The following is a 27409-nucleotide window of genomic DNA, read 5'->3' as shown; positions in this document are numbered from 1 at the left end:
CTTGATGAAAGTGAAAGATGAGAGTGAAAAAGTTGGCTTAAAGCTCAACATTCAGAAAACAAAGATCACGGCATCTGGTCTCATCACTTCATGGCAAGTAGATGGGGAAACAGTGGAAACAGTGTCAGACTTTATTTTTCTGGGCTCCAAATCACTGCAGATGGTGATTGCAGCCATGAAATTAAAAGACACTTACTCCTTGGAAGGAAAGTTATGACCAACCTAGATAGCATATTAAAAAGCAGAGATATTACTTTGCTAACAAAGGTCCATCTAGTCAAGGCTATGGTTTTTCCAGTGGTCATGTATGGATGTGAGAGTTGGACTGTGAAGAAAGCCGAGCGCCGAAGAATTGCCGCTTTTGAACTGTGGTGTTGGAGAAGCCTCTTCAGAGTCCCTTGAACTGTAAGGAGATCCAACCAGTCCATCCTAAAGGAGATCAGTCCTGGGTGTTCATTGGAAGGACTGATGTTGAAGCTGAAACTCCAATACTTTGCCCACTCATGCAAAGAGTTGACTCATTGGAAAAGACTCTGATGCTGGGAGGGATTAGGGGCAGGAGGAGAAGGAAACAACAGAAGATGAGATGGTTGGATGGCATCACCAACTCAATGGACGTGAGTTTGGGTAAACTCCAGGAGTTGATGATAGACAGGGAGGCCTTGCGTGGTGCGATTCATGGGGTTGCAAAGAGTCAGACACAACTGAGCGACTGAACTGAACTGAACTGAAGGCAGCTCACTATTCTTTTGTGAACATAAATAATTTTATATCCAATTTCTGTCTGTTTTCCCTAATGAGAAAACTCTAACAATATCAACTCGCTCATAAAGCAGGAAGTCATTTTATATATGCAAACATTAGCATTATATACTTCAACTTTTACCTTCCAATAAACACTTCTTACTTTCATCTATAACAATGGCCATGAGATTTTTTAAAATTTAATTTGTAATTTATGTTACAAATTACAGCATGAGGATCTTGCCAAAAAGGACTATCCTACTGCACACCTCAGTCACATTTACATATAAAAATGAAAATTAACAAAATGAGCCCCTAATTTACCAAACTCTGTGCTTTAATAAACTGGAGTTACATCAGGTTTTGGTATATTTTTCAGATTTTAAGACAAACAAGGTAACAAAAGCAGAGACAGTAGTAACATACATTCCTATTACTTCTTATTTCAAGTTATTTCACAAAATAATCTTCAGGTATTCTCTACTTAGAAAAAGCACAATTCAATAAATAAAATCTCAACCATACAAGCCAAATAATGAGGGCACCTTCACATCTCAGACATGCTATGTGTCTTCAAAATAACTTTATTAATGTTTAAAAGACGAATCAACAACCACCAATACTGATTGATAATATAGTTGAAGGCAAAAATGTATCATTCGTTGTCATATGAAACCAACATTAGATGAAAAACCACAGGTGCCTATTACTCAAGATCTTAAAAGAATTTCAGATATCTCCTCCAATGGTTTTGGACATTGCACATTAAAAGCATTCTGGGAATGCAAAAAAATATACTGATATCAACTTAAGCATAACTGGGGGATTAAATCGTTTGTGTGTTGTTGTTGTTGTTTTTTTAAGTCCTCAGTAATATGTAGCCAGGAATAAGAATTACCACTATCCGAGATTACAGGGGATTCTGAAGGTTATTAAGATCAGTTCTCCCTTCCAGATCTATTTATATACGGAAAAGTGGATTCTACGGTTATTTCAACTGAATTTTTGGTAAACCCATTTTAGAGCATTTAAACATGGCAGAATTTCAAACTTCAAACATAGGGTAATTCATATTCCCGAGCATTAACGGGGTTGTTGAACACCCGTACTACCAAAAGAGGAGAGGGCAGGTCAACCAATAACAGATGTCTCATTAAAAAGTAGTGCAGTAACGAAAAGAATACTTTAGAGCAGTCAACTCTGGCTCAGCTACAGTGTTAACCGAAACCTGAGTTTCCTCACTTGTAAAACTAGAATCAACAATTACTTCATAAATAGATATTAAAGAGGTGAAATAGCTAAAATAGTATCTGTCAATAATAATGGATCAATTTCATAAAAATAAGCTTATTAATGTCTGTTGGGTTTAGCTAAAAACAAAAGGCCTGGGGAAAGATCAGCCCAGGTCACTCTCACAGGCCCATAGCCTCCTTTTCACAAAGTCCCCGTTGGCGACTACAAAGGACTAGAATGACCAGGAGACCCGGTAACCTCAGGCCTGCAGGGATAAAGGTCCGGAGGGGAAGCATAGGCTTGTAAAGCCGAGAGGGACCCGAGTCCGCGCAACCCGCCCAAAAAAGCCAGATCTCCGGGACGAACCGAAGGGAGGCCGATGGCGGAGAACAGAGCACGCAAGGTCCCTCACCTTCACCACGGCCGTCCCCCGGCTGCCCTGACGACCACTGTCTAGTCCCGCTCCAGGCTTGTTTACAACCAGAGCAGCCATCCTAGAAGGAGCCTCGCCACTGAAGCAGCCGAGAAGGCCTTCACAGGAGGGGCGGGGTAAAGCCACCTACCCAGAAGCCTCGGCGCTTGCCGCTGGCGCACAGGCGCACTACGACGCCGGGCGTCGCCGAGGCGGCTTCCTCGCACCTCTTCACGCCAGCAGAGGCTTGCGAGTGGGAGCTTTGTTATTTTTATTGAAGAGTCTGCAGATTTTCTCCCTCACACGTCCATCAAATTGATGGGAGGAGTAAAATTAAAGCAAAAAATAAGGGGCTAAAACAGAAGTAAGGTTTTGGGGTGAAATTCTTGCTCCAGTAACGACCTTTTCTCCCCATTTGGAAAATGGACTGGACGAAAGGGGACTGCATCTCCCTGCATGCCATGCGGCTTTTGAACTACAAATCCCAGCATGCCCCATCTACAGCATTTACTGAGAGATGTAGGTATTTGCAGGGCCTGCATTGTCTCCGAGGAGTGATTTCTTGAAGTCGCGGTTTGTGATTGTGGCTGGAAAATAGAGAAGTATTTTATGTATAAGTCTCTAAGAGGCAAGAGATGGCTTTGGTAAAAAGAAGCCGTTGAGTCGCTAAAGGACGTGGTAAGAAGAGAATTTAAGGCACCACCGGCGGAGAAGAAACGGTTGGGAATGTGATGCCCTGTCTTCCGGAACGTGCGGTTTCTGTTTTCTTCCGAGCGAAGTGAACCTCTTCAGCCTCCGTAGGCAGTGGGTTCAAAGTGCCGGTCAAAATGGAGGTGAATCCCCCCAAGCAGGAGCACCTGCTGGCCCTGAAAGGTAAATTTTTGCGAACCCGGCTCCCTCTACACTGTGTTCTCCCCTTTTCTCACTAGTTCTTGCAGCTTTTGGCACGTAGACCTGACCCCTGGGATGTAGACCTCGTCCTTCTTAAACAGTCAGTGCTCGCCCTCCTGTTCAGTTTCTTGCCGTGGAGCGAGAGGAAGCTATTTTCTTCTTCGCTTTTTAGGTTTGAGACCTCTTCTCCCTGCGACGGGATGGAATATGCGTGCTCAGCCAGCCAGTCATGTCCGACTCTTTGCAACTCCATAGACTGTAGCCCGCCAGGCTCTTTATCCATGGGATTTTCCAGGCAAGAATACTGGAGTGGATTGCCATTTCCTCCTCCACTTGGAATGAAATAGATACCTGGTAAATTACTTACCCTGTTAAATGTTGCTGAAGCCACCAAACAGATTTTAGCCGCAGATGCTGAAGTTCCCACCCTACCCGGGGAGAGCCCTGTGTGAACCGAGATGATTAATCTAAAGTGGTTTTTCCTCTTGTCTCGTCCCTCTTCATTCGGCAGTGACAAATTTACCAGGCTTCAGCTTTACCTGTGAAATTAGACTACTATTGTGCCAAGCATTTAGAAATGCGTAGTACTACAACATATAATTTAGGTTTGTTAAAACTCACTGCAGTTTACTTCAGAGTATTGTGTATGGGAAAATTCGTATCAATTTTCATTTTCTGTATACAGCATACAGTTTTGAGTAAGTTTGAGGATTTGATTGGATTATTATTTAAGAGAACCAGCAGGGCATACTTTCTATAAAATTCCTGAGATCTTAGATTGTTCTCTGAGATCTTTTATTTGGAATGCCTTTAGCTTTATTTTATCTGTTTTCTACTACCACATATGCACTTATTTCTTGGGCGCACTACTCTGTGGTTACCAATATCTTCTTGGACTGAACTAAGAAGATGCTTGGTAGACATGTGAATTCAGCTGAACTGCATTTAACCTTTCTTGTGGTATCCATTTTGAGGGATTCTTACCCCCTAACTTATGCTGTAAGCATCAGACATTCCAGAAGCTCACCGGTTTCATTTGTACAAAAAGCATGTACTGATAGTTGGGGTTATCAGAACTGTCTCTGACTATGGAACTAAGAATTTGAAATGTTAACTAATAGCAGTAAGACCTGTGAGCTTAGCCTGAGCAAATGGCCTGGACTAAAATGGCTTATTTCTGAAAGAAAGAAAGAAGAGAAATTGTCACGTTTTTTATCTCAGTATATCAGATATGTAGAATATATATTGCTTCAGTTCAGTCCAGTCCAATCGCTCAGTTGTGTCCGACTCTTCGCAACCTCATGAATCGCAGCACGCCAGGCCTCCCTATCCATCACCAACTCCCGGAGTTCACTAAGACTCAGCCATCGAGTCAATGATGCCATCCAGCCATCTCATCCTCTGTCGTCCCCTTCTTCTCCTGCCCCCAATCCCTCCCAGCATCAGAGTCTTTTCATTGAGTTAACTCTTCGCATGAGGTGGCCAAAGTACTATATTGCTTAACTCTCAGTTGAACTTTTTCCAGATCACAAAGCTAGTAAGTGATTGAGGTGGTATTTCAACATAGGGCCTTCATCTTTCCAAGACTCCCGTGTTGCCTCCAAATGAAGGAAAGAGCATTTTCAGATGCTCTTATTCCCTTAGTATTTTGATGGAAATTTGGAGAAGTTCTGTTAGCTACTAGATGTCATTTTATACACATTCAAGGATAAATTCCAGTGATGTGGAGGCTAACTGCCATTGTCTTTTTAGGCTGCTACAGTGGTCTTTCCCAGGTATTTTTTATTTTCAAAAACAGAAGGTTCCTGGGAAGGAGTATTTTGGCAACCTAAAAGGACAAGTTATTTGAAAGTCACAGTTTCAGCTTTCTTAAAGCTCTTTGGACCCATTTTCTCCATTGTCCTAATTATCCAAGAATTTTCACAAGTTCTAATCATTGAATGCCAAATATATCAGTTTAATATGTAAAATATTAAGGCATTCTCACAACTTCAGTGTCCCTGGAATACAACACTGAATAAGTTCAGACAACAGTGAAAGAATTCTCAATGCCATATCTTGAAATATAAAAATGGAAGGAAGAAAAACTAAAAGCATTATTAAGTAATAAAAGAATATGCTATCTATATTTAGAACCATGTTAAAAATGGATGTTAAGAATCACAGTCATTTTGAATTTAAGAGTTGTCAAATCTGTTAGTGAACATTAACAGTAGGGAAAAGAATCATTATGAGATTGGTTACTTTTGACTTTTCAGAACATGGGTCAAATGAGTGTTGTGACATCATGACAGGGAGCCTCCACTCACAGTCATCGTGGCAACGGGAGAACCGTCATCAAGTAGTTCTCTAATGATTTTTGGAAGAAATGATTCAACCTCTTTTTTGCTTGTTTTTAAAATTTTATTTATTTATGGCTGTGCTAAGGCTTCCCTCATAGCTCAGTAGGTAAAGAGTCTGCCTGCAATGCAAGAGACCTGGGTTCAATTCCTGGGTGGGGAAGATTCCCTGGAGGAGGAAATGGCAACCCCCTCCAGTATTCTTGCTGCATTATTGAACCTGTGTGCTGTGTACTGGCACTTACTTTTGATGACTTAATTTGGTGTAACTTGAAGACTTCTGTGTTCTAAGAGGAAAAAAGTAAAGCTCTAGCCTTCTTGTTCATCTTCCCAGTTGGAATTCAGGAGCCAAGCTACTAAGGTTTTGACACTGCTTAAATGCCCCAATTATATAGATGAGACTTTTGTCATGAAACCAGTTCCTACCTAGTCTGATTAAAATAAAAGGTTAAACCATTTTCATGTTTTCATTTGCACTTCAAGTGTTTACTTCTGAGAATGAAATAAAATCATTTAAGTATTCTATTTGTTAGAATTCATGTAACTTTAAAGTATGAGAGGATCCATTTTCTTCAAGGTAGATTAAAAATTACAGTGATTTTCGTTGTCCTCAATTCACATCTCAGATTTTTAAGTACTATTGCATTTTTGTTCATTATTTTCATATGACTCTGCTGCTGCTGCTGCTGCTGCTGCTAAGTCGCTTCAGTCGTGTCCAACTCTGTGCGACCCCATAGACGACAGCCCACCAGGCTCCCCTGTCCGTGGGATTCTCCAGGCAAGAACACTGGAGTGGGTTGCCATTTCCTTCTCCAATGCATGAAAGTGAAAAGTGAAAGTGAAGTCGCTCAGTCGTGTCCGACTCTAGCGACCCCATGGACTGCAGCCTACCAGGCTTCTCCATCCATGGGATTTTCCAGGCAGTAGTACTGGAGTGGGGTGCCATTGCCTTCTCCTCATATGACTCTAGTATTTTAAAAATCTTAATTTACTTTTTATTTTTGCTATAGTGTTGATTATATATTAATATGTTAATACCAGTACTTCCAAATCTGTTACATCTGTTCAGATAAATATGTTGATTATTAGAACTTTTAGGCTAAAAGGATGTTAAGGGTATGTAATCCAGATTCCTTATTTTCTTGAGAGAAAGGACTTCCAGTTTTGTGGACTGCATTCACATTTATCAGTAGCACTCTGATAAATATCATATTAGAATTGGCTTGTTTTTTTTTCCTTTTTTCCCTGCCTATCTGTATATAGGCTCTCCCTACCATATCTTATTCTTTGTAATACTTCCACTTTAGGTCCTGTTTACCTCTGATTTGGAAAGAGAGAGAGTCTTGTAATTATAAATTACATTCTGGCTCTGAGGGGCTCAGCTAAGAAATTTTCTCTTCATTAAGAATAGAAGGATTACTGCAGAATGACTACAGAAGTAATATTACATTATCGACCATATGAGAGTGATCCCACACAACTGCCAAAAATTGCAGAGAAAGCAATTCAAGACTTTCCTACACGTCCACTATTGAGATTTATTCCTTGGTTTCCACATGATGGGTCCAGACTTCCACTCAAACCTAAAAGGTCACCGCCTGGGATTTCTGAAGAGGCAGCTGAAGATGTGAGACAGTACTTAGCCATTTCAGAATGTAGTATTAAATCACAGAGTTATGATTGCACAGTAGACCTGTTGGAGTTTCAGCCTAATTTGAAAAGAAAGAAGCACTTAATCCAATCACACACGCTGAATGAACAGGCTAATTCTGGAAGTCTGGAGAAACATGCAGAAAAAGAAAAACGGCACAAAAAAAGGTCTTGGAGTGTATCATCACTTCCCAGCAGTAACTGTACTGAAAATGTTTCTCCTTTGTCTAAAAAACTGCAAGATAATCTAAAGGCACTAAATTTGCACTCATTTTATAGAGCAAGATGGACAATAGAACACACTATTTGTAACAACCAGACTCTGGAAGACATTTGGGCAAAACTCAATCGAATTATCAGGAACAATGAACTTCCATCTTGTAATGCTACAATTCAGAGACATTTAGGCCAGATATGGGTGTTCTGTGATATTATGTACTGTGAATATGTGGGGAATCTTCTTAAAGGAAGATTAGCTCTTACTGGGAAAATTAATTTATTTGTGCATAAATATGGTGTTATTTTTAGTATGTAATGAATTACAGTGATTGTCAAAAAAAAGAATATTCTGAATGAACTGAGTAATAAGTGAAACAGATGAATAAATTTTTAAGTGTGTGGTTATGTATACAATTTGTGTCCCAGAAGTAAATATCAGGTGCATTCCTAGGTTTTCCAATTAAGTCAGGAACTTTCTGGATTCTGCTTTGAGCAGCTTTCCTTTAAATGAATTGTGATGAATTATTACTCAAACTAAATTTAAAGGTAAAATGTTTTACTCTTTTTGTTTTGTTACTGCTTTTCCACTAGTCTATTAGATATTCCTGTGAATTATAGTGAATAGTTTGGATTTTGATAAATTCCCAGAATCTAATTTTACAGGATTTTTTCTTAACTCGCCCGAAGTGTGATGATTTTTTTTTAATAAAACTAAAACCAATTCTGTTGGGAATGATACTCATGTGACATAATGTAATTCAAATTGAAAGACCAGCCCATATTCTGCTTATTATGGCCAAAGATATGTAATAGACGATAGCTGATGTGTTGTTTTGAAACAGAAGTACAAAATGTATAATTTGTCTAAGACCGTAATATATCTTTAAGGCAATAAACATTTTTTGAAGTGAAGTATCAAATATGGATAAGAGATCAATTTATTCTTTGTTTAATACAGATAATTCAGTCTGATATTGGTAATGCTAATCACTAGTTCTCTGGTTCTCGGATTCACTGTGGGTTTCCCATAGCAAAATGTTAATGGGTTTACATATCATTTTATAAAAATCTCCAAAGTTGTTATATAATAAAAGTTTTGTTAGAAAGTATATTTAACAAATTTGAATGCCTACCATTAAATAGGTGCTAGAGTAAAGTGGAGAAGGGACAAATGTGGACCCTGCCCTCAGAGCTAACATAGAGACACTATTATTAATGTTTAAACTATATCCGTAAAAAAATCAGTAAGACTATATTCATTAGGAAGGCAAAAACATGCTTGCCTTGTGGCACAGTGCCTGGCAAGGTGAATGTGCCCTTTGGAGGGTTTCTCATAACCCATGCCTCTTGAGGCTCCTTAAAACCTGAAGAGTCTACCAGTTTTTACCTGAAGAGGTTATCTTTTCTAATTAGGTTTCACACTGTTTAAACACGTTTTTGTTTTCAACTATTAGCACCTTTTTTATTGTCTAAAATGAGACTGCTCTGTAGAAAATAATCATCATGTACATGAATGCTTCCAAAAATGTTTAATTAAAAAAATCACCAGGTATAGAGGGAGTTTCCAAGGTAACTTCTTCAATAATTACTTCCTCTTTCATTCATTAGTCATCTTTGCAGTCAAAACTGCTGGTGAAAAGTCAGAAATTATTCATTTTTACCAGTGAGCTTTGCAGGTGGCTCAGTGGGAGAGAAACTGCCTTCAATCAGGAGAACAGGGTTTGATCCCTGGGTGGGGAAGATACCCTGGAGAAGGAAATGGCAACGCACTCCAGTATTCTTGCCTGGGAAATCCCATGGTTAGAGGAGCCTGGTGGGCTACAGTCCATGGAGTCACAAAAGGGCTGGATGTGACCTACTTTCTAAACAGCAGCAACAATGTTATTCAGTTCAGTTCCGTTCAGCCGCTCAGTCGTGTTGACTCTTTGCGACCCCATAAATCGCAACACGACAGGCCTCCCTGTCCATCACCAACTCCCGGAGTTCACTCAAACTCATGTCCATCGAGTCGGTGATGCCATCCAGCCATCTCATCCTCTGTCGTCCCCTTCTCCTGTCCCTAATCCCTCCAGCATCAGGGTCTTTTCCAATGAGTCAACTCTTCACATAAGGTGGCCCAAGTATTGGAGTTTCATCTTCAGCATCAGTCCTTCCAATGAACACCCAGGACTGATCTCCTTTAGGATGGACTGGTTGGATCTCCTTGCAGCCCAAGGGACTCTCAAGAGTCTTCTCCAACACCACAGTTCAAAAGCAGGCAATCATAAACAATGTTTTGTTGTTGCTCAGGTCTTATACAGCATTAGGTTGTTAATCAAGGGTTAAAAGTTAAGTAATCATAAGACAGGGTCACTTACATAGACCACAGTGTTTCTTTTCTAATACATTCTTATTATTTTAAAATGGTGATACACAGAACTGAAAATATTCTTAGGAATATTTTCTTATGAGCTTCTTATGAGCAGCTCTTTAATTCAAGAATCACATTAAAAAGAGCTTCTTTGTCTTCATATGTGGCAGATGTAAATTTCTCTAATTTACTCTATATAAATTGCTTTCTTCCCCTTTAGAAACAATGAAAAGGTGAATCAGAACTGGGAAAATGAATTTTACTGCAAATAGTGTCATGATCTTAAAGGAAGAAGCAATTCATGTCTCATCTTCCTAGACAATACTTAAAGAATTGAGAGTCCACTGCCACATCTTTGAAGCCTTCTTAAGAGTATTTAAAACCTTAAGACTGATGATTCTAGCACTAATAGTAGGGCTCAGCAATATTTGTAGGTTCCACTGTTAAGTCATCAATGTGAATAAATTGAGGAAAAAAAAAACATGTACAGGAAGGTGAATCTGAGGGCATTTGGTGAAATGCCAAAGCATTTGGGGCTTCCCTGGTAGCTCAGCTGGTAAAGAATCCACCTACAATGCAGGAGACCCTGGTTCAATTCCTGGGTTGGGAAAATCCCCTTGGAGAAGGGAGTGGCTACCCACTCCAGTATTCTGGCCCAGAGAATCCCAAAGCATTTACTGTCTAGGAAACAGGCAACAATACCATAATTTTATTTTTCTTTGTCAATGTTATAAATGTTAATCCATTCCAAGAAAACAGATGTGAAGGGCATCACATGAATTTCTCAGATGAGTTCCTACATAATGATTCACTTATTTAATCTGCTCAAAATATCCCAGATTATTCCACAGTTCACAAAATTGAATGCCTTAAGGAACTAGACAGGTAAAACTAAATATGCTAAGATCTCTAAGGATTCGACATAATTTTTTTTAATGTTCTGGCCAAGATAAATGTATGTGCAAGTTGAACTAGCCTCATTCATTAATTAATAACATCAAGCCTACCTTTTTTAATATTTTAATTTATTGAAGACTTTAAAAAGTTTTGTGTTTTTTTTTTTACAAAATTTTAGGTGAAATCTGAATTTCATAATCAAGTGTAAATCAAATGCCTGTATCCTCTTCAGGTTTTACTCTGTTTTCCTAGTTAAAAGTAAGAGTGAAAGAGGTTTAAAACACTTCCCCATTCACTTCTTTTCCACGTCACTGATGTACAACTGGTTAATGTTCTGAGAGAGAGATGGACTTTGAATTCCCATGAGATGTTTCTAATAAACTTAACATTCAGGCTTACGACCCTGGACTTATAATTAATAATAGGGAAAATTATTTTTGAGCAGAATGAAGTCATCAGAGTCTAATTCTGGCATCTATCTGCTTTATAATCTTTTATATATAAATTACCTTCTCAAGGCACCATCCTTATCTGTTATAGGAGGATAATGATAATTTCAACCTTATAGTTTTGAGAATTAAATGTGTCAGTACTTGTATTCAGCATAAAGTCTGGCACTAGTAAATGTTCAGTAAATATCAACTACACAATGACTTTAGAAATTTTAAGGTTAGCTTTTTTTGACTATCTCAGCAGCCATCTATTCACTATAACATCGTTTAATGGCCTCAGTTCATGAAAGTTAAATCTTCAAAAATACCACTTACTTGAGGATTAGGATGAGGTGCTAATTCTGCTGGAACCTGTCTCAAGTGGCAAGGCTACAAAACTGAACATGATACATAAGGGCTTAAACGACAAGGAGTTTGAATAGGACTGCTATAAACTAATAAGTGAATAAACATTGTGATAAATACAAGGTGCTGAGAGAGGCGCGCAGAGGCTTCAGTAGTGGCGGCTTCAGTTCTGTAGAGCACAGGCTCAATGGCTGTGGCACATAGGCTTAGTTGCTCCGTGGAATATGGGATCTTCCCAGATCAGGGGTTGAACCGATGTTTCCTGCATTGGCACGTGAATTCTTGACCACTGAGCCACCAGGGAAGCTCCTACGTCAGTAGAGTTTTGGGTTTTAGATTCGAATGAACATTTTAATAAAAGTTCTAGGATTCATTTTCTGTAATAGAGTTTGTATGATTTTTACTTCTATATGTTTGTCTTTATTTTGATGTGGTGAAAAGTCAATCTTTGGAAATAATTGAAAAAGATTTTTTAATTAGAACGTCCTATCCTTGCTAGATTAGATGTAATAAATTTTCACTTTTTCTGGTTCTCTATTACTTAATTTTTGTCTATTATTTGATACATACAGTATTTGATATTTGAAAGGTAAACTAAATTTCATTTTCCCAGATAGTGAGCCAGTTTCCTAATACCTCATAGTGTTGATTGGTTTGGCTTCTTAAAATTCTCTAACATATCTGTATGGTCTTATATTAATAAGCCTATTAGTTGATTATTGACTTGCATGTTTTGCTGTCTGTTATGTCCAGTTTTTTCTCATTGTTTCCTATGAATTTCTATAGCTTATTTTTGTTTTTCTAGATAAACTTTAGATACATTTTGTCATTTTCCACGAACAAATACTAGTTTTGGTTGGAATTCTATAAACCTACACATTTACTGGTACTTTCATAATGTTTACAGAGAATTAATATTACTTAAAGGGCTACTTACTGAACTTCAGTGATCCATGATTATAACACATGGATAAAGTTTACAAAAATCCTTTTTGCATAAAAGCATTGTTTGATATTCAAAATAGCGCATCCTAACATTTTTCCCTGTCAGACTAATATTGGTTAATAATAATTTGTTGGTATTGTTTACAGTGAAGTTACTCAGGATCTTGTTAAAGTCTATTCTCCTACTATACCTTAAGTTTTCAAATTCTTTTATTTTCTACTTTTTGTATAATGAGACATATTACATTTGCATATGATTTTTATAATTCCTTGGATTGTAAGTAAAAGCAAAATTGTTCTCTTTGTCATATATTAAATTCTTATTGTTACATATTAACATTTTTAGTAAATTATTGCTGTATAGTAATCTTGGGAAATACTTAATATTATACTAAGTTTAGGTCGTATTTAGATTATATTTTACTGTAGTATAAAATTGATTAACCTCATACATTCAACTTGGGAACACTGGCATAAAATATTAATATCTTCTTTCTTTTTTTCCCTACTTTTCTAATTGACAGTAATGCGGTTGACCAAACCTACTTTATTCACCAATATTCCAGTAACATGTGAAGAGAAAGACTTACCTGGTATGACACATGCTTTATTCTTCTTGTACCTAGGCAAGAGTTGTATTACCTTGGGGATAAGCCTAGCCTTGCCAATCTTACACTAACTCTTTGCTGTATCCTTCATTGCTTGTTTTTGTACATGTAAATGTGGCCATCTGGGCAGTAAGTCTCACTCATAATCTATAAATCAAGATACTATTGATATCCCATGGCAACAGAGACTTTTAGTTTTAGTAAAAACACATTCCTTGTAATAATACTTTTAAAATTTTGTTTATCCTCACATGTTCCATCAATGTATGTTAGCATTCCCTTTATTAAAAATTATTGGAGCTTCTATATTTTATATCTCATGACCTACATTTTCCTTCGTCCCTAAAGTGTTCATTTTCTGTAGAAACAGAGTTTTTTGGTGTGCATTGTTGTAATGAAGATTAGAAATTAGATTTTTTTAAATATAATTTTTGTTGTGACATTATTTTTTTTTAATATCTCTCAAAACTTTCTTCACATAAATAAAAGTTATTTACAAGATCAATGTTAGAATTTGATGTTTTTCTCTTTCTACAGGAGATCTCTTTAACCAACTTATGAGAGATGATCCTTCAACTGTAAATGGTGCAGAAATTTTAATGTTGGGAGAAATGTTGACCTTACCACAGAATTTTGGGTAAGAATCGTATGCTCACGTTTGAAACACAATAGCACTCTGAAGCCATTACAAATCATGTTTTCAAAAGATGACTATAGGATGGAAAAATGCTCATGATACATTTAAGTGGTTGGAAAAAAAAACAACAGAAATTGTACTATTTGATTCTGGTTTTTTTTTTTTTTGTTTTTTTTAAATAAATGCATACCAAAGTGTTAATAGTGGTTCCTAGGGTGGTAGAATTTTAACTTTCTTCTTTGGTGGTTGTGGTTTAGTTGCTAAGTCATGTCTAATTCTTTGTGACCCCATGGACTGTGGTTCCAGGCTCCTCTATCCATGGGATTTTCCATGCAAAATATTGGAGTGGGTTGCCATTTCCTTCTCCAGGATATCTTCCCTACCCAGGGATCAAGCCTGCATCTCCTACATTGCAGGCAGATTCTTTACCAACTGAGCCAGCAGACAAGCCTATAGATCTTTTTAAATGCCTGTGTATTCCTTTATTTTAAAGGATTCAGTCTCAGTGTCTTCAGAATCAGCTCTTTTCTTCACCTTCACAGCCCTTTACCATCATAAGTTATTGGACTTGTCAGCTTAGTAGGAACTCTAAATGTTTTATTCCTGTCTTGCTCCTAGTTATTCTCTTATTCTAGATTATTACTGAGGTAAAAGCCCCTGGTCCCACTCTGTTTGCAATCAAGATAATTTTTAAAGGTTTATAGAATGTGGTCATTGATTAGTGTCTTGAGAGCTTACAAATATATTCATGTAAAAAATGTTCATATTAAAATATTTTTATATAAACCTACATACATTTATATGTTAATATGCATTATATATAATATATACTAGGCTTCCCTGGTAGCTCAGCTGGTGAAGAATCTGCCTGCAATGCAGGAGACCCCTGTTCAATTCCTGGGTCGGGAAGATCCGCTGAGAAAGGATAGGCTATCCACTCCAGTACTCTTGGGCTTCCCTGGTGGCTCAGCTGGTAAAGAATCCACCTACAATGCTGGAGACCTGGGTTTGATCCCTGGATTGGAAAGATCCCCTGGAGAAGGGAACGACTACCCACTCCAGTATTTTGGCCTGGAGAATTCCATGGACTGTGTAGGCCATGGGGTCGCAAAGAGTAGGACATGACTGAGCCACTACTTATAAAGTAATGCCACTAGTCATTTTGATTAGAATAAGTTAGAAAAATAAAATAAATTGGTACAAATACTCTGAGATCAATAACTTGATCCCTTCTAGATTCAGGGCATAAGTTATTTCAAATATTGCCTTTTGTAGCCTCCTTATTAACAAATCTTAAGACTTTTAACGTGGATCTGATTTCAATGACTTATTTTTAGGAGGGCTGTTAGTTTTGGCAGTAGTTGAGGGTCAAGTTACATAGCATGCTTTATAGATTAAATCTGTATTTTGAATTGCACTAGATAATGAATGAGCAGCCTAGTGTAAACAAAGAAATATTGAAATAGTATTTCACCTGAGTTACGGAAGCCACTCTGCCATGACAAGGCTGTAATCCATGAAGGGATTACTATCCTTTAGTAACTTCTCTATTTGATATTCTCAATGGTGCATAAATAGAATATTTGTGATAAAACTTGAATGGATTTCTGTCTAAAAATTTATTTTATTTCACAGGAATATATTTTTGGGAGAGACCTTTTCCAGTTATATCAGCGTCCATAATGATAGCAATCAAGTTGTAAAAGATATATTGGTTAAAGTAAGTGGCATTCTTTTTGGGGATAATTTTTTTTTTTTTTACTTTTTAATTTCTATTCTTAATGTTTGAGACTTCATTAAAATACATGTTCGATACTGACTTTTTAATTGTTATTATTAGCAAGTATTAATTGAACACCCTAAGTTATAAGATATGCTTTGCATAGAATCATTGTTCCTTATCCTCAAAGTTTGTGATAGCTTGGATGAGAAAATATACCAAAGGTAAAGAGCATTTAAATTTCTGTTAATGATTTATGATTAACATAATAAAGGTTGAATTTCAGAGGAGGGATCATCACTGGGGATTGCATCACTCAGGAAGGGTTGTTGAAGGAGAGGGAACACAGGAAGGTCTTGAAAGAATGGCAGGGTTTAGAAGGAAAGACGAAAGAGGGGTGTGGCGATTGGAAGCAGGAACATAGGAATATGTAATGTGTTCTTGTAGCAGTGAACAGAATTCACTTAGTAAAAGCAAGTAAGGTTGTACAGATAGGTAGTAATCACACAGTAAGTGAGCATCTTGAAAGCCAGACTAAGGCTGAGGTTATTTTAAGACAGTGTGCAATCAGTGGAGACTTTTGAGCAGAGGTTTGTGTTGGAAGGCTAACATGAAAGCATTGTATGGGATGGTTTGTAGGAAATAAGCCAGTTAGAAGATTCTTACAGTTTTGAGAATCAAGAGAAAGAATATGCTAGCTCAGATAGAATATGCTAGCTCAGTTAAACACCTTGGATATATTCACAAAGAAAAAGAGCTTGAAAAAGAAAAAAATTCATTGTCAAATCTGTATTCACGTGGCATTTATAATAACAAATGAGACAATACTAATAAATATCCCACTTTGAAGTCTTTGCATTAAGAAATATTAGGTTAGAATTTACTGCAGAAAGCTTGTTAACTGATTTCTTTTTTAAATAAAATCTTTTTAAAACTTTTAGTTCTTACAGACAAAACCACTGCCACTCCCCATGACTTAATGTGATCTTTGCTTTCTCTGTATTTTTCTTGACATTTGCTTTGAAGTTTTATCATAATTTCATTGATTTCATTATTTGATATTTATTAATTGCCTACTCTGTGCCAGGCTCTGTGTTACAGTGGTGAAGAAGAGAAGACATCCCTTTTTAAATCCTGTTCATCCAAAAACCAATTTGGAGCATGAAACCTACCCTGTAATTGTATTCCCCTTCCTCAAGCCAGCCATCCATTCCTCCTTTACTCTGTATTATCTTCCCAAAACATTTAAATTCCATAGGAACAGAGATTTTGGTCTCTTTTGTTCACTGCTTTATCTCCAATTCTTGGAAAAGTCCTGGTGGTAATTAGGAAGTAAATGTTAAGTGCAGCAGTTATAACATGAAAAAGGAAAAAGGTATAAGTGTTTAGCTATATATATAATACATACTGTAGTTATGATTCATGTTTAACAGATAATATAGGGAAACAAACTGGACAGAAAGCCCATGGGTTTGACTGTTTTCTTTTCTTCCCCTCCTCCTTCTCTAATGTCTAAAATGTTAAAGAATTCTGAATTTTAGTTTCGTTGCTTATTAGTTGTATAACCTACGGGGAGTTGTTCTTTCTGTGTTCTCTCAGTTGTATGTAAAACAGGGATGGTACAATTACCTTCTTCAGGATTTATTCAGTCACTAAGTCGTGTCCCACTATTTGCGACCCGTGGACTGAAGGATGCCAGACTTCCGTGTCCTTCACTACCTCTTGGAATTTGCTCAAACTTGTGTCCGTTGATTCAGTGATGGGATCCAAACATCTCATTCTCTGTTGCCACCTTCTCCTCCTGCCCACGATCTTTCCCAGCATCAGGGTCTTTTCTAGTGAGTCAGCTCTTTGCATCAGGCCAAAGTGTTGGCGCTTCAGCTTCACCCATCAGTTCTTCCAAAATGAATATTCAGGGTTCATTTCCTTAAGGATTGATTGGTTTGATCTTGCTGTCCAAGGGACTCTAAAGTTTCTCCAGTACCACAGCTTGAAAGCATCAATTCTTCTGCATTCAGCCTTCTTCGTGGGCCAACTCTCACATCTGTACATGACTACTAGAAAAACCATAGCTTTGATTGTACAGACCTTTGTTGACAAAGTGATGTCTCTGCTTTTTTAATACTCGGTCTAGGTTTGTCATAGCTTTTCTTCCAAGAAGTAAGTATCTTTTTAATTCCATGGCTACAGTCACCATCTGCAGTGATTTTGGAGCCCAAGAAAATAAAATCTGCAACTTTTTCCCCTTTTCCCCATCTATTTGCCATGAAGTAATGGGACCAGATGCCATGATCTTAGTTTTTAGAATGTTGATTTTTAAGCCAGCTTTTTCACTCTCTTCTTTCACCTTAAACAAGAGGCTCTTTAGTTTCTCTTCACTTTCTTCCGTTAGGGTGGTATCATCTGCATATCTCATGTTGTTGATGTTTCTCACAGTAATCTTGATTCCAGCTTGTGATTGCTCTAGCCTGGCATTTCACATGATGTACTCTGCATATAAGTTAAATAAACAGGGTGACAATATACACCCTTGATGTACTCCTTTCCCAATTTTGAACCAATCTGTTGTTCCATGTCTGGTTCTAACTTATGCTTCTTGACATGCATACAGATTTCTCAAGAGGCAGATCAGGTGGTCTGGTATTCCCATTTCTTTAAGAATTTTCCACAGTTTGTTGTGATCCACACGGTCAAAGGCTTTAGTGTAGTCAGTGAAGCCTTAGTAAATATTTTTCTGGAATTCCCTTGCTTTTTCTATGTCCAACAGATGTTGGCAATTTGATCTCTGTTTCCTCTGCCATTTCTAAATCCAGCTTGTACATCTGAAAGGTCTCAGTTCCCGTACTGTTGAAGCTTGTAGCAGGCGTCAAATGAGTAATGTGCTTAGAATAGGGCCTTGCACATGGTAGGGGCCCAATAAATGTGAGCTACTACTACTGTTTAGTAACTGAATATAATAACAAAAGAGAGGGCACTAATAAATATCCACTTTGAAGTGCCTGCATTAAGAATGTTAGGTTAGAATTTACTGCTAAAGTCTGAATTTTTTTAAACAAAATCTTTTTAAAAGTCTTAGCTCTTACAGGTAAAACCGCTTCCACTCCCTGTGACTTAACGTGATCTTTGCTTTATCTGTATTTTTCTTGACACTTGCCTTGAAGTTTTATCATAATTTCATTATTTGACAAACCTTTATTAATTACTTACTGTGTGCCAGGCACCGTGTTATAGCGGTGAAGAAGAGAAAACAAGAGGTTCCTACCTCAATGCTGCTGCTGCTGCTAAGTCGCTTCAGTCGTGTCCGACTCTGTGCGACCCCATAGACGGCAGCCCATCAGGCTCCCCCGTCCCTGGGATTCTCCAGGAAAGAACACTGGAGTGGGTTGCCATTTCCTTCTCCGATGCATGAAAGTAAAAAGTGAAAGTGAAGTCGCTCAGTCGTCTCCGACTCTTAGCGACCCCATGGACTGCAGCCTACCAGGCTCCTCCATCCATGGGATTCTCCAGGCAAGAGTACTGGAGTGGGATGCCATTGCCTTCTCAATAGACCTTACATTTTTGGTAGGGGAGATGGAAAGAAACAGGTAGGCAAAAAATCATAAGGTTAGGGTTAATAAATGTTACAAAAGAAATTAGCAGGGAATGTGGTAGAAAGTAACTTAGTGGGGGCAGGTTGCTAAGTTAGAGAAACTGGTTCTTTCTTAGTTGATGACTTTAATGTTGATCTCTACTTCTGCAAATCAGTTGGTTTCTGACTTCTAATGTTGTGCTGAATGATTGTTTACCTTTTAGTGCTATATACTAACACATGTGTACACATCTGTATATGTTTCTATAATATTCACCTGTATATATATAAATTTTAAACCATAGGTTCATATGGATGCCCCAAATTCCAGTCCAGTACCAAAGGTTTCATTGTAGCCTTATCACTTTTCTTATTTGTACATTTTTGTCTCCAAAGGTCTGAAACCTGTCTCTTGCTACCCATAATGTATATATTTTTTGTTTAAACCTGATATATACATAGAAGTTTTAAAATGCTAATCTGTACCCTTGCCAAAAAGCAGATGTTCAAGAGTAAAACATTTGTATGCCATTCTTTTTGTTTTTAGCTTTTGTTTGCCAAACTTAAATTGGTTCTTACTTTTCCTTTCCCCTTGGTATGGTTGTGTTCATTTGCAGTAGAGTTAGGTTCATTTGATGCTGTATGAATTCCATTTTGGATTCCCCCTACTTCAGGGCTGATTTATTTATTTTCAGGTGTGTGTTTGTATGAACCATTACTCTTTTCTAAGCATCAGAGAAATGTGACATCTCTACAGAGAGATGTGTACAGAGAAGTGTCACTCTCCTTTCCTTGCTCCTTCCTACTGCCTTGCTTCTGTTCCCCTATTCCTTCTACCCATACTCACCCACAGCCTGTAGGTAACCACGTTCACTTGTATTTTATTCTCTCTTTCTTTCAAGGCTGATCTTCAGACAAGTTCTCAGCGTTTGAATCTTTCAGCCTCTAACGCTGCAGTGGCTGAACTTAAACCCGATTGTTGTATTGATGATGTCATACACCATGAAGTAAAGGAAATTGGAACACACATGTAAGAATTAATTTTACTGCATCTCAAAGGCTTTTACGTATAAAAGCCTTTATCTGAAATTTTTGCTTTATTTCCACTTATTATCAAGCCTGGAAAATTTCTTCAGGAGTTTTATGTGCCATGTTTACATGTTTGCCAGAAACAGACTTTAAACAAAATGTTTATTGTGTAAGGGGAAAAAAAATGTTCATTTATCTCTAGTTTTATTTTTGCATCTGTAGTCTGACTGAAAAATAAAAATCCATGCTGCAAACCTTTAAAACCCAGGTGGTACTCTAAAAATACTTGTAGAGTATGTTTATTCTTTTGAAATGCTAACAACTGATGTTAACATTTATTTTTAAATTCACAGCTTTTCAGTTCTGGGTTTAACTATATAAATACACTCTATCCTGAGAGTTCAAAAGTAGAGAACCAAAATAAAACAAACTATGAGAGGAAAAAGAAATGTCAAATTCTGTATCCCTGGCCTGTGTAGGTATTGGAATGTGAATGCTCTGTTTTTCTTTGTCTGAGAGGCAAAAATGAACATTTCAGAGCTACCTAAAGTAATTTTAGATTTCTCTATCTGCCTTACCACTCCCACATATAGTTGATTCTCAAAGTCCTATTCTTGTTAATTATCTCTCAGTAGCCTCTCTTCATCTCTTCTTACATCACCATTTCTGTTTCTCTTTGTTGTCTTAAAGAAGTACATATAATATTATCTATCATTTAATTCATTTTAGTAACAAGTTCTGTTTAGGCACTTTTTAATGTATATTTTGGGCTTCCTTGATGGCTCAGACTGTAAAGAGTCTGCCTGCAATGCAGGAGACCCACGTTTGATTCCTGGGTCTGAAAGGTCCTCTGGAGAAGAGAGTGACTACTCCAGTTTGCTTGCCTGGAGAATCCCATGAGCAGAGGAGACAATCCATGGGATCCCATAAAGTTAGACATGACTGAGCAACTAACACTAATACATATTCTGTGGTTGGTATAAGCTTTGGTGTCAGATTTTCTGGAATTCAGATGTTAGCTCAATCATTTATTTAACTATGTGATCTTGAATAAGTCACCTAACACTTCAGTGATCTCCCATTACCCTTAGGAAATTCTGACTTTATATAGGTTTTGCAGAGCTCTCCATACCTAATCCTTACCAAATACTCTAGTTCCACCTTTCATCATACTTCGCTCCCACTTTACACTGCGGTTATATTGGACTGTTTTACCTCTGAATTCCTCCACAACTTGAAATGTATTCTTCTCTTATAAAGGAATGCCTGTGTCATTTTGTTTAGTTTAATTTTACTTCTTCAAATATTTTTCTATGTCTTTTGTACTTGAAATTGTTCACTGAGTGCCTGCTGTTCCCATTAAAGTATGAATTCCACAAAGTTGTCTGTATCCTCAGAATTTAGCAGAGAAATAGTGGTCAACATTTGTTGAAATTGAGTTTATTGAAATGATAATAAATGTGTAAAATCCCCATTTTACAGAAAATGAGACTTTTGTAGAATTAAATAGCTAGTAAATAATGGCATGGAGCTCAAATCTAGCTTCAAAATCTGTACTTTGTTTCCAACCGTGAGTACTAGGAGAGCAGGTGTTGAGTTTTGATCAACTCTAAATCCCTAGCACCTGGTTTAGTACCAGGTACAAATATAAAAAAGAAATTAAATTACCTATAATGTCACCTCCTAGCATAACCACTATTAAGATATTGGTATACTTCAGTCTTTTTATGTGTATATATAACAGATACATATAAATAAATAATATTTTATAAAATTTTGATAAAATTACCCCATGGTTTTATCTTTTTTAATGCACCAAGAACAGTTTCCCACTTGAGTCAGTATTCTTTGAAAAAATTCTTAAAATGATTTTATCTACACGCTTGGACCGTGTACTGTAATTTGTTTACTCTGATGTTAAACTTTCCGCTTGTTCAGTTATAAATAACACAGTGATGAACACCTTAATATCTCCTGTGATGGATCACTTGAAATGGGTTTACTGTAGAAGCATGTAAGCATTTTTAAGACTCCTTTCCTGAAGGATTGTTTTCTCAATTTTTATAACCAGTAGCAGTATAAAGAGAGTCCGTTTCTCTAAACCCTCAACAACCGTGTTATTTCTTGGAAAGAATTTTTGCCAGATCCTAAGATGGGGAAAAATCTTAACTCATTATTGTAATTTGTAATTTGTTTCTTCGACTACTTGTAAGGGTGAACATTTTCACATTTTTGTTAGTATATCATGGTACTGTGATTTATATATATATTCTTTTCTCCTATTTTGAGTGAGATACTAATGTTATGCCTACAAAGGTTGATATTGTTAGAAGCCTTTTATCCCAATATGTTGTCCTTTTTTAAATTTTGTTTTAGTGTCTTTGATTTATCCAGTTTGTAAATTTGTAGAGGTCATCCTTTCCATTGGATTTATTAAAAAGCCTTTTCTCATCTTGGAATTTTTTTTTTAAATTTGTATTTTCTTCTACTTTATGTGAACTTATTTTTAATATTCAACTGTTTAGTTATCCTGGTATTTATTTTGGATCATGCTTCACTTTTTGAAGAAAAAGTTTCTGACTTCCATCTTTAAAAATGGTATATCTTATTTTACTAATCATAGCTTTCTTGTTCATGGAAATATATCTATATCTACTGAAACTTTTTTTCCTGCTCTAGCCTCATTTGACTACACTTTCACATCATTGGTATATTTTTCAAATTTGTTGATAGAGTTGAAATGTAGATTAAGTATTAAAAAACAAAATTGAAAATGATTCAGAAATTATTAAGACATCTTTCTGTTTCAGCTTGGTGTGTGCAGTGAGTTACACGACTCAGGGTGGAGAAAAAATGTATTTTAGAAAATTCTTCAAGTTTCAGGTATTAAATCTGATGGTGGGAAATTGTGTTTAGGTGCCTTCCCCCTCAGCCCCCAGGAAATTACAGCTATTTATCTGCAATAAAAACAGACTCCAAATAAAGCAAATACCCTAATGTTTTTGAATTTGTCATGTTACTAGCAATCTAAAGTCAGACTAAGTTAAATAAAAACAGAAATTATCATTGGCAGTATAATGTTTTTATTTAAAAAAAAAATTGTTTGGTTTTCATGCCTTGACAAAACATGCAAGAATCCAGAAGATGGATAAAATGACTATAAAGTCCAGACAAAATAAGTGTCAATAATATCAGATTTCTAAAGAAATATTTAAATGAAGGATTATTGATTTGAGTTAAGTGGACCAAGCTTCCTTCAGAGAAATCATGAGTCACTGAAATTGCAGTTAGAAGTTTTTATTAATACACAGTTTTCAAAGTCCATAATCAAAGAATAATTTAAAACCACTGTTTTAACGCATCTGTGTGTATGGATAGGGAAATGAGAGTTATGTAGATCTAGATATGACACTATATATATTTTTCACTCCTCTGTACGTTGAAGAAAAAGTACTATCGATGGGAAGAAAAAAATTGCTATTGCTTTGTTGTTATTGCTTTTGTTATCACTCATCTGTTTAAGATTTTGCATGCCTTTTAAAAGAAAATAAAAGGTTTGATTGCTTATTTTGATAAATATACTTTGTGATAAATATATATAGAGAAGAATACACAAACATATGTGTTCAGTTTAGCAAAATACTGTGAAGTGTAAATCCATATAACTCATGTAATTGTCACCCAGTCAAGAAATTATGGTAGCTTTTTTTAAAATGCCTTCGGTATTGTTTTTGTTTGTTTTTGTTTTTACAAGAATATTGCATATCCATTTGAAAAGTCTATTACAATTAAAATTGGAAAATGCCTTTGACAAGCATAAACCCAAGATTTAAAAAAAATAAACAAATGGCCAACCAGCAGTGTAAGAGGGTTCCCTTTTCTCCACACCCTCTCCAGCATTTATTGCTTGTAGACTTTTGGATCGCAGCCATTCTGACTGGTGTGAAATGGTACCTCATTGTGGTTTTGATTTGCATTTCTCTGATAATGAGTGATGTTGAGCATCTTTTCATGTGTTTGTTAGCCATCTGTATGTCTTCTTTGGAGAACTGTCTGTTTAGTTCTTTGGCCCATTTTTTGATTGGGTCATTTATTTTTCTGGAATTGAGCTGCAGGAGTTGCTTGTATATTTTTGAGATTAGTTGTTTGTCAGTTGCTTCATTTGCTACTATTTTCTCCCATTCTGAAGGCTGTCTTTTCACCTTGCTTATAGTTTCCTTTGTTGTGCAGAAGCTTTTAATTTTAATTAGGTCCCATTTGTTTATTTTTGCTTTTATTTCCAATATTCTGGGTGGTGGGTCATAGAGGATCCTGCTGTGATTTATGTCGGAGAGTGTTTTGCCTATGTTCTCTAGGAGTTTTATAGTTTCCGGTCTTAAGTTTAGATCTTTAATCCATTTCGAGTTTATTTTTGTGTATGGTGTTAGAAAGTGTTCTAGTTCCATTCTTTTGCAAGTGGTTGACCAGTTTTCCCAGCACCACTTGTTAAAGAGATTGTCTTTAGTAAACCAGAAAGAAAAACACCAATACAGTATACTAACACTTATATATGGAATTTAGAAAGATGGTAATGATAACCCTGTATGCGAGACAGCAAAAAAGACACAGATGTATAGAATAGTCTTTTGGACTCTGTGGGAGAGGGAGAGGGTGGGATGATTTGGAATAATGGCATTGAAACATGTATAATATCATATAAGAAACAAATCGCCAGTCCAGGTTCGATGCAGGATACAGGATGCTTGGGGCTGGTGCACTGGGATGACCCAGAGGGATGGTACAGGGAGGGAGGTGGGAGGGGGGTTCAGGATGGGGAGCACGTGTACACCCGTGGCAGATTCATGTTGATGTATGGCAAAACCAATACAATATTGTAAAGTAATTAACCTCCAATTAAAATAAATAAATTTAATTAAAAATAAATAAATAAATGGCCAAATGATAATAATCTTCTTTGATTGGTATGCTTTATTCAACTAGGTTCTCAAACCATTGGATGTGAAAACCAAATTTTACAATGCAGAGGTAAGTGTGAGCGCCTAATGGGATTTCATGTTCAACATTAAGATCTTATCTGACTAAAATTCTCATTTATTATATTTCTTTTCATATCAGAGTAAATTGCTGATATGACTACAAATTACTTGTGAAAAATGAGCATAAAGTTAAATCACAAGTGATTAATTTCACTGCAGATCTCTTTTAATCTGCTGTTTTCAATTTACATGGAATCAATATGCCTTGATTTTTATTCTCATTAACTTTGAGACTTTCACTTCCTTTCATTAAATGATGACCCTATGCTTCCATTTAATAGTTGTTGTTCCTGTCTAAAAATATTAGCAATCTGTTAAATATTTATAAATGTGGTTGTGATATTGTAAAAATTGAAGTAGTAGATCTAAATCTGCAAAAAATATTTAATATTTATATAGAAAAATATTAAGTAGAACTCAATACATTAAATTCTTTGTCCTGAAAAGTCAGTGTGAGATTGCTAAGTTTAGTGAATGATTTGAATTTCTCCTTAGGAGAAACAAATTTGGCAAAAATATAGAAAGGAGTAACTTTTAGAATAGAAGATTATCTTCTGTTCTAACAAAAGATATAGAATACAATTTGTTATAAGGAAAAGGTTTTATTGCTTGAATTTATTTTACAAAATTCTATTTTATCCTGGTATCTAGAATTCCAGAAAAAACAGATTTCCTAATGGGCCTCTTACTCCCGAAAAATCATGTGTTTCAGATCATAATGATAAACTCAGAGATATTCAAATATCAGATCAGATCAGATCAGCATTTTGAAATGCAAATTATGTCTGTTACTTAAAAACCAGGTGATAAGAAATTTGTAGTCACCTGTCAAATTTGATAATATTATTTTTACCATCAGCATCTCAGAGTTTTTATTCAGTATAAAGTCTGTGCTACAACTGGGCATACCAAAACATCTAAGATAAGGAACCTAACTCTGAAGTAAAAACCTCTCAGGAGAAAAGAAAAAAGTGCATAAAATAAAAAAGTTACTAGTATAGTATATAGTGAGACTAGAGAGACTGGTACAAAAAAATGTGCTACAGGAACTCTGGGAATGAGATTCTGGACTAGTCTAAGAAAGCTTCACGGTAAAGAAAGAGAACTGCCTCCGAGTCCAGAAGGAATAGGTACTGGAAATGTGGTGTCGGAGCAGCGAAGGCGTTCCAAGCAGAGCTGCAAGTGGAACGTTGAGTATGTAGTGAAGAATATATATATCACTATTTGATGGCAGGATTCAGTCTCATCAAGGAGATTATTAGATGTTTAAAGAGTTGATGTTTCTTTGTGGGGAGGGATAGGAGAATTGGGATAATACATATTTGTTTTACCTTTTTTTGTTATTAGCAATATATGTACTTAAATAGTCTTAATTTATTATTTTGCTGGAAAAGCTTTCATTCATAGTATGAGGGGAGATTGGTAACTATTCTATTAGAAAAAATAGTTTGGAAAATTAAAAACAAATATGTAGGTGGGTCTTTTTTTTCCTGTTATTGACTCCTAGGAAAGCACATACTAAACTATTTTAAGTTTTCTTTGTTGAAATATGGTGGTACATGAGGGTACTTGTCAAGTAGTTTCATCACACCAATATTAAGGGTGAATTGCAAATTTTTTTTAATTGCTAATAATTCCATAAATAACATAAAAGTAACATACTCCCCAAGAATAAAGGAAGAAACCCACAAGTTTACCACAGCAAAAAGTAATTGGTTCTTCATTAACCAGTTTTCTCTTTCAGATTTTACTCATTTATATATAATATTCTGTTCTTATAATCATAGTAACAATTTTGCTTTTTCAATTAACATTACATATAGACATGATCTTTAATGTAGACTTTGCCAACAAACTTCAGCTAAAAAATTTTCATAAAATTCTGAATTTTGAAAGTGACATTTCTTTAAAAATGAGGAGTGAGCAAATAGCATTTAGGATCTTTCTAATACATTAGGTATTACCTATTAGGCAAACTAATACTGTCCTGCCTGTGGCATAAAGCAGATTCTTTTAACCCCAACTAGGAAATTTGGGAGTTAGTTAAGCATACTAGTTTCAATAGTTTATTACACTATTCCACAGACCTTACCTGACAACTATTGTTAGCCCCACATTTGTCGCAAACATGTTTTTTTATGCTGCATCTAAAAATACTATATGAATCACCAAAAGGAAAACAAGTTTAAGAAAGCTTTGCTAGGGGAAAAAAATGATATAAGAAGCTACGCTTCAAACCTTTGGTTACCTGCTGAGTACAGTGCTCTATGCCAGGTACTGAAGAGAAATAAATATAAACTGAACATCTTCCCTATCCTCATAGCACTTAGATTT

General features: G+C 36.2%; 3 protein-coding genes across 6 annotated transcripts in view; 2 read left to right on the top strand and 1 right to left on the bottom strand.

Moving 5' to 3' along the window:
- TRIM23 (tripartite motif containing 23) overlaps positions 1 to 2546 on the bottom strand; it is a 35356-nt gene extending 32810 nt beyond the window's left edge. The window contains exon 1 of the mRNA XM_006074141.3: positions 2390 to 2546. Within this exon, the coding sequence (XP_006074203.2) occupies positions 2390 to 2470 (81 nt within the window). The 5' untranslated portion in view covers positions 2471 to 2546. The remainder of the gene's footprint in view (positions 1 to 2389) is intronic.
- Positions 2547 to 3124: 578 nt separating this feature from the next.
- SHLD3 (shieldin complex subunit 3) lies at positions 3125 to 8403 on the top strand. The gene is made up of 2 exons (XM_044932468.2): positions 3125 to 3262; positions 6927 to 8403. Exon 2 carries the CDS (start codon positions 7046 to 7048, stop codon positions 7802 to 7804), a length of 759 nt encoding a protein of 252 aa, XP_044788403.1. The 5' UTR covers positions 3125 to 3262; positions 6927 to 7045; the 3' UTR covers positions 7805 to 8403.
- Positions 3127 to 27409, top strand: part of TRAPPC13 (trafficking protein particle complex subunit 13) — a 33858-nt gene continuing 9575 nt past the window's right edge. For all 4 annotated transcript variants that reach the window (XM_006074145.4, XM_006074144.4, XM_006074143.4 and 1 more), the window contains exons 1-7: positions 3127 to 3262; positions 13002 to 13070; positions 13623 to 13722; positions 15358 to 15442; positions 19913 to 20040; positions 22850 to 22922; positions 25020 to 25064. In XM_006074145.4, the coding sequence (XP_006074207.1) occupies positions 3217 to 3262; positions 13002 to 13070; positions 13623 to 13722; positions 15358 to 15442; positions 19913 to 20040; positions 22850 to 22922; positions 25020 to 25064 (546 nt within the window). In that variant the 5' untranslated portion in view covers positions 3127 to 3216. The remainder of the gene's footprint in view (positions 3263 to 13001; positions 13071 to 13622; positions 13723 to 15357; positions 15443 to 19912; positions 20041 to 22849; positions 22923 to 25019; positions 25065 to 27409) is intronic.

This window comes from Bubalus bubalis, chromosome 19 (assembly GCF_019923935.1).
Source record: "Bubalus bubalis isolate 160015118507 breed Murrah chromosome 19, NDDB_SH_1, whole genome shotgun sequence".
Classification (NCBI taxonomy): Eukaryota; Metazoa; Chordata; class Mammalia; order Artiodactyla; family Bovidae; genus Bubalus; species Bubalus bubalis.
This window is presented reverse-complemented; position numbering and strand designations above follow the sequence as displayed.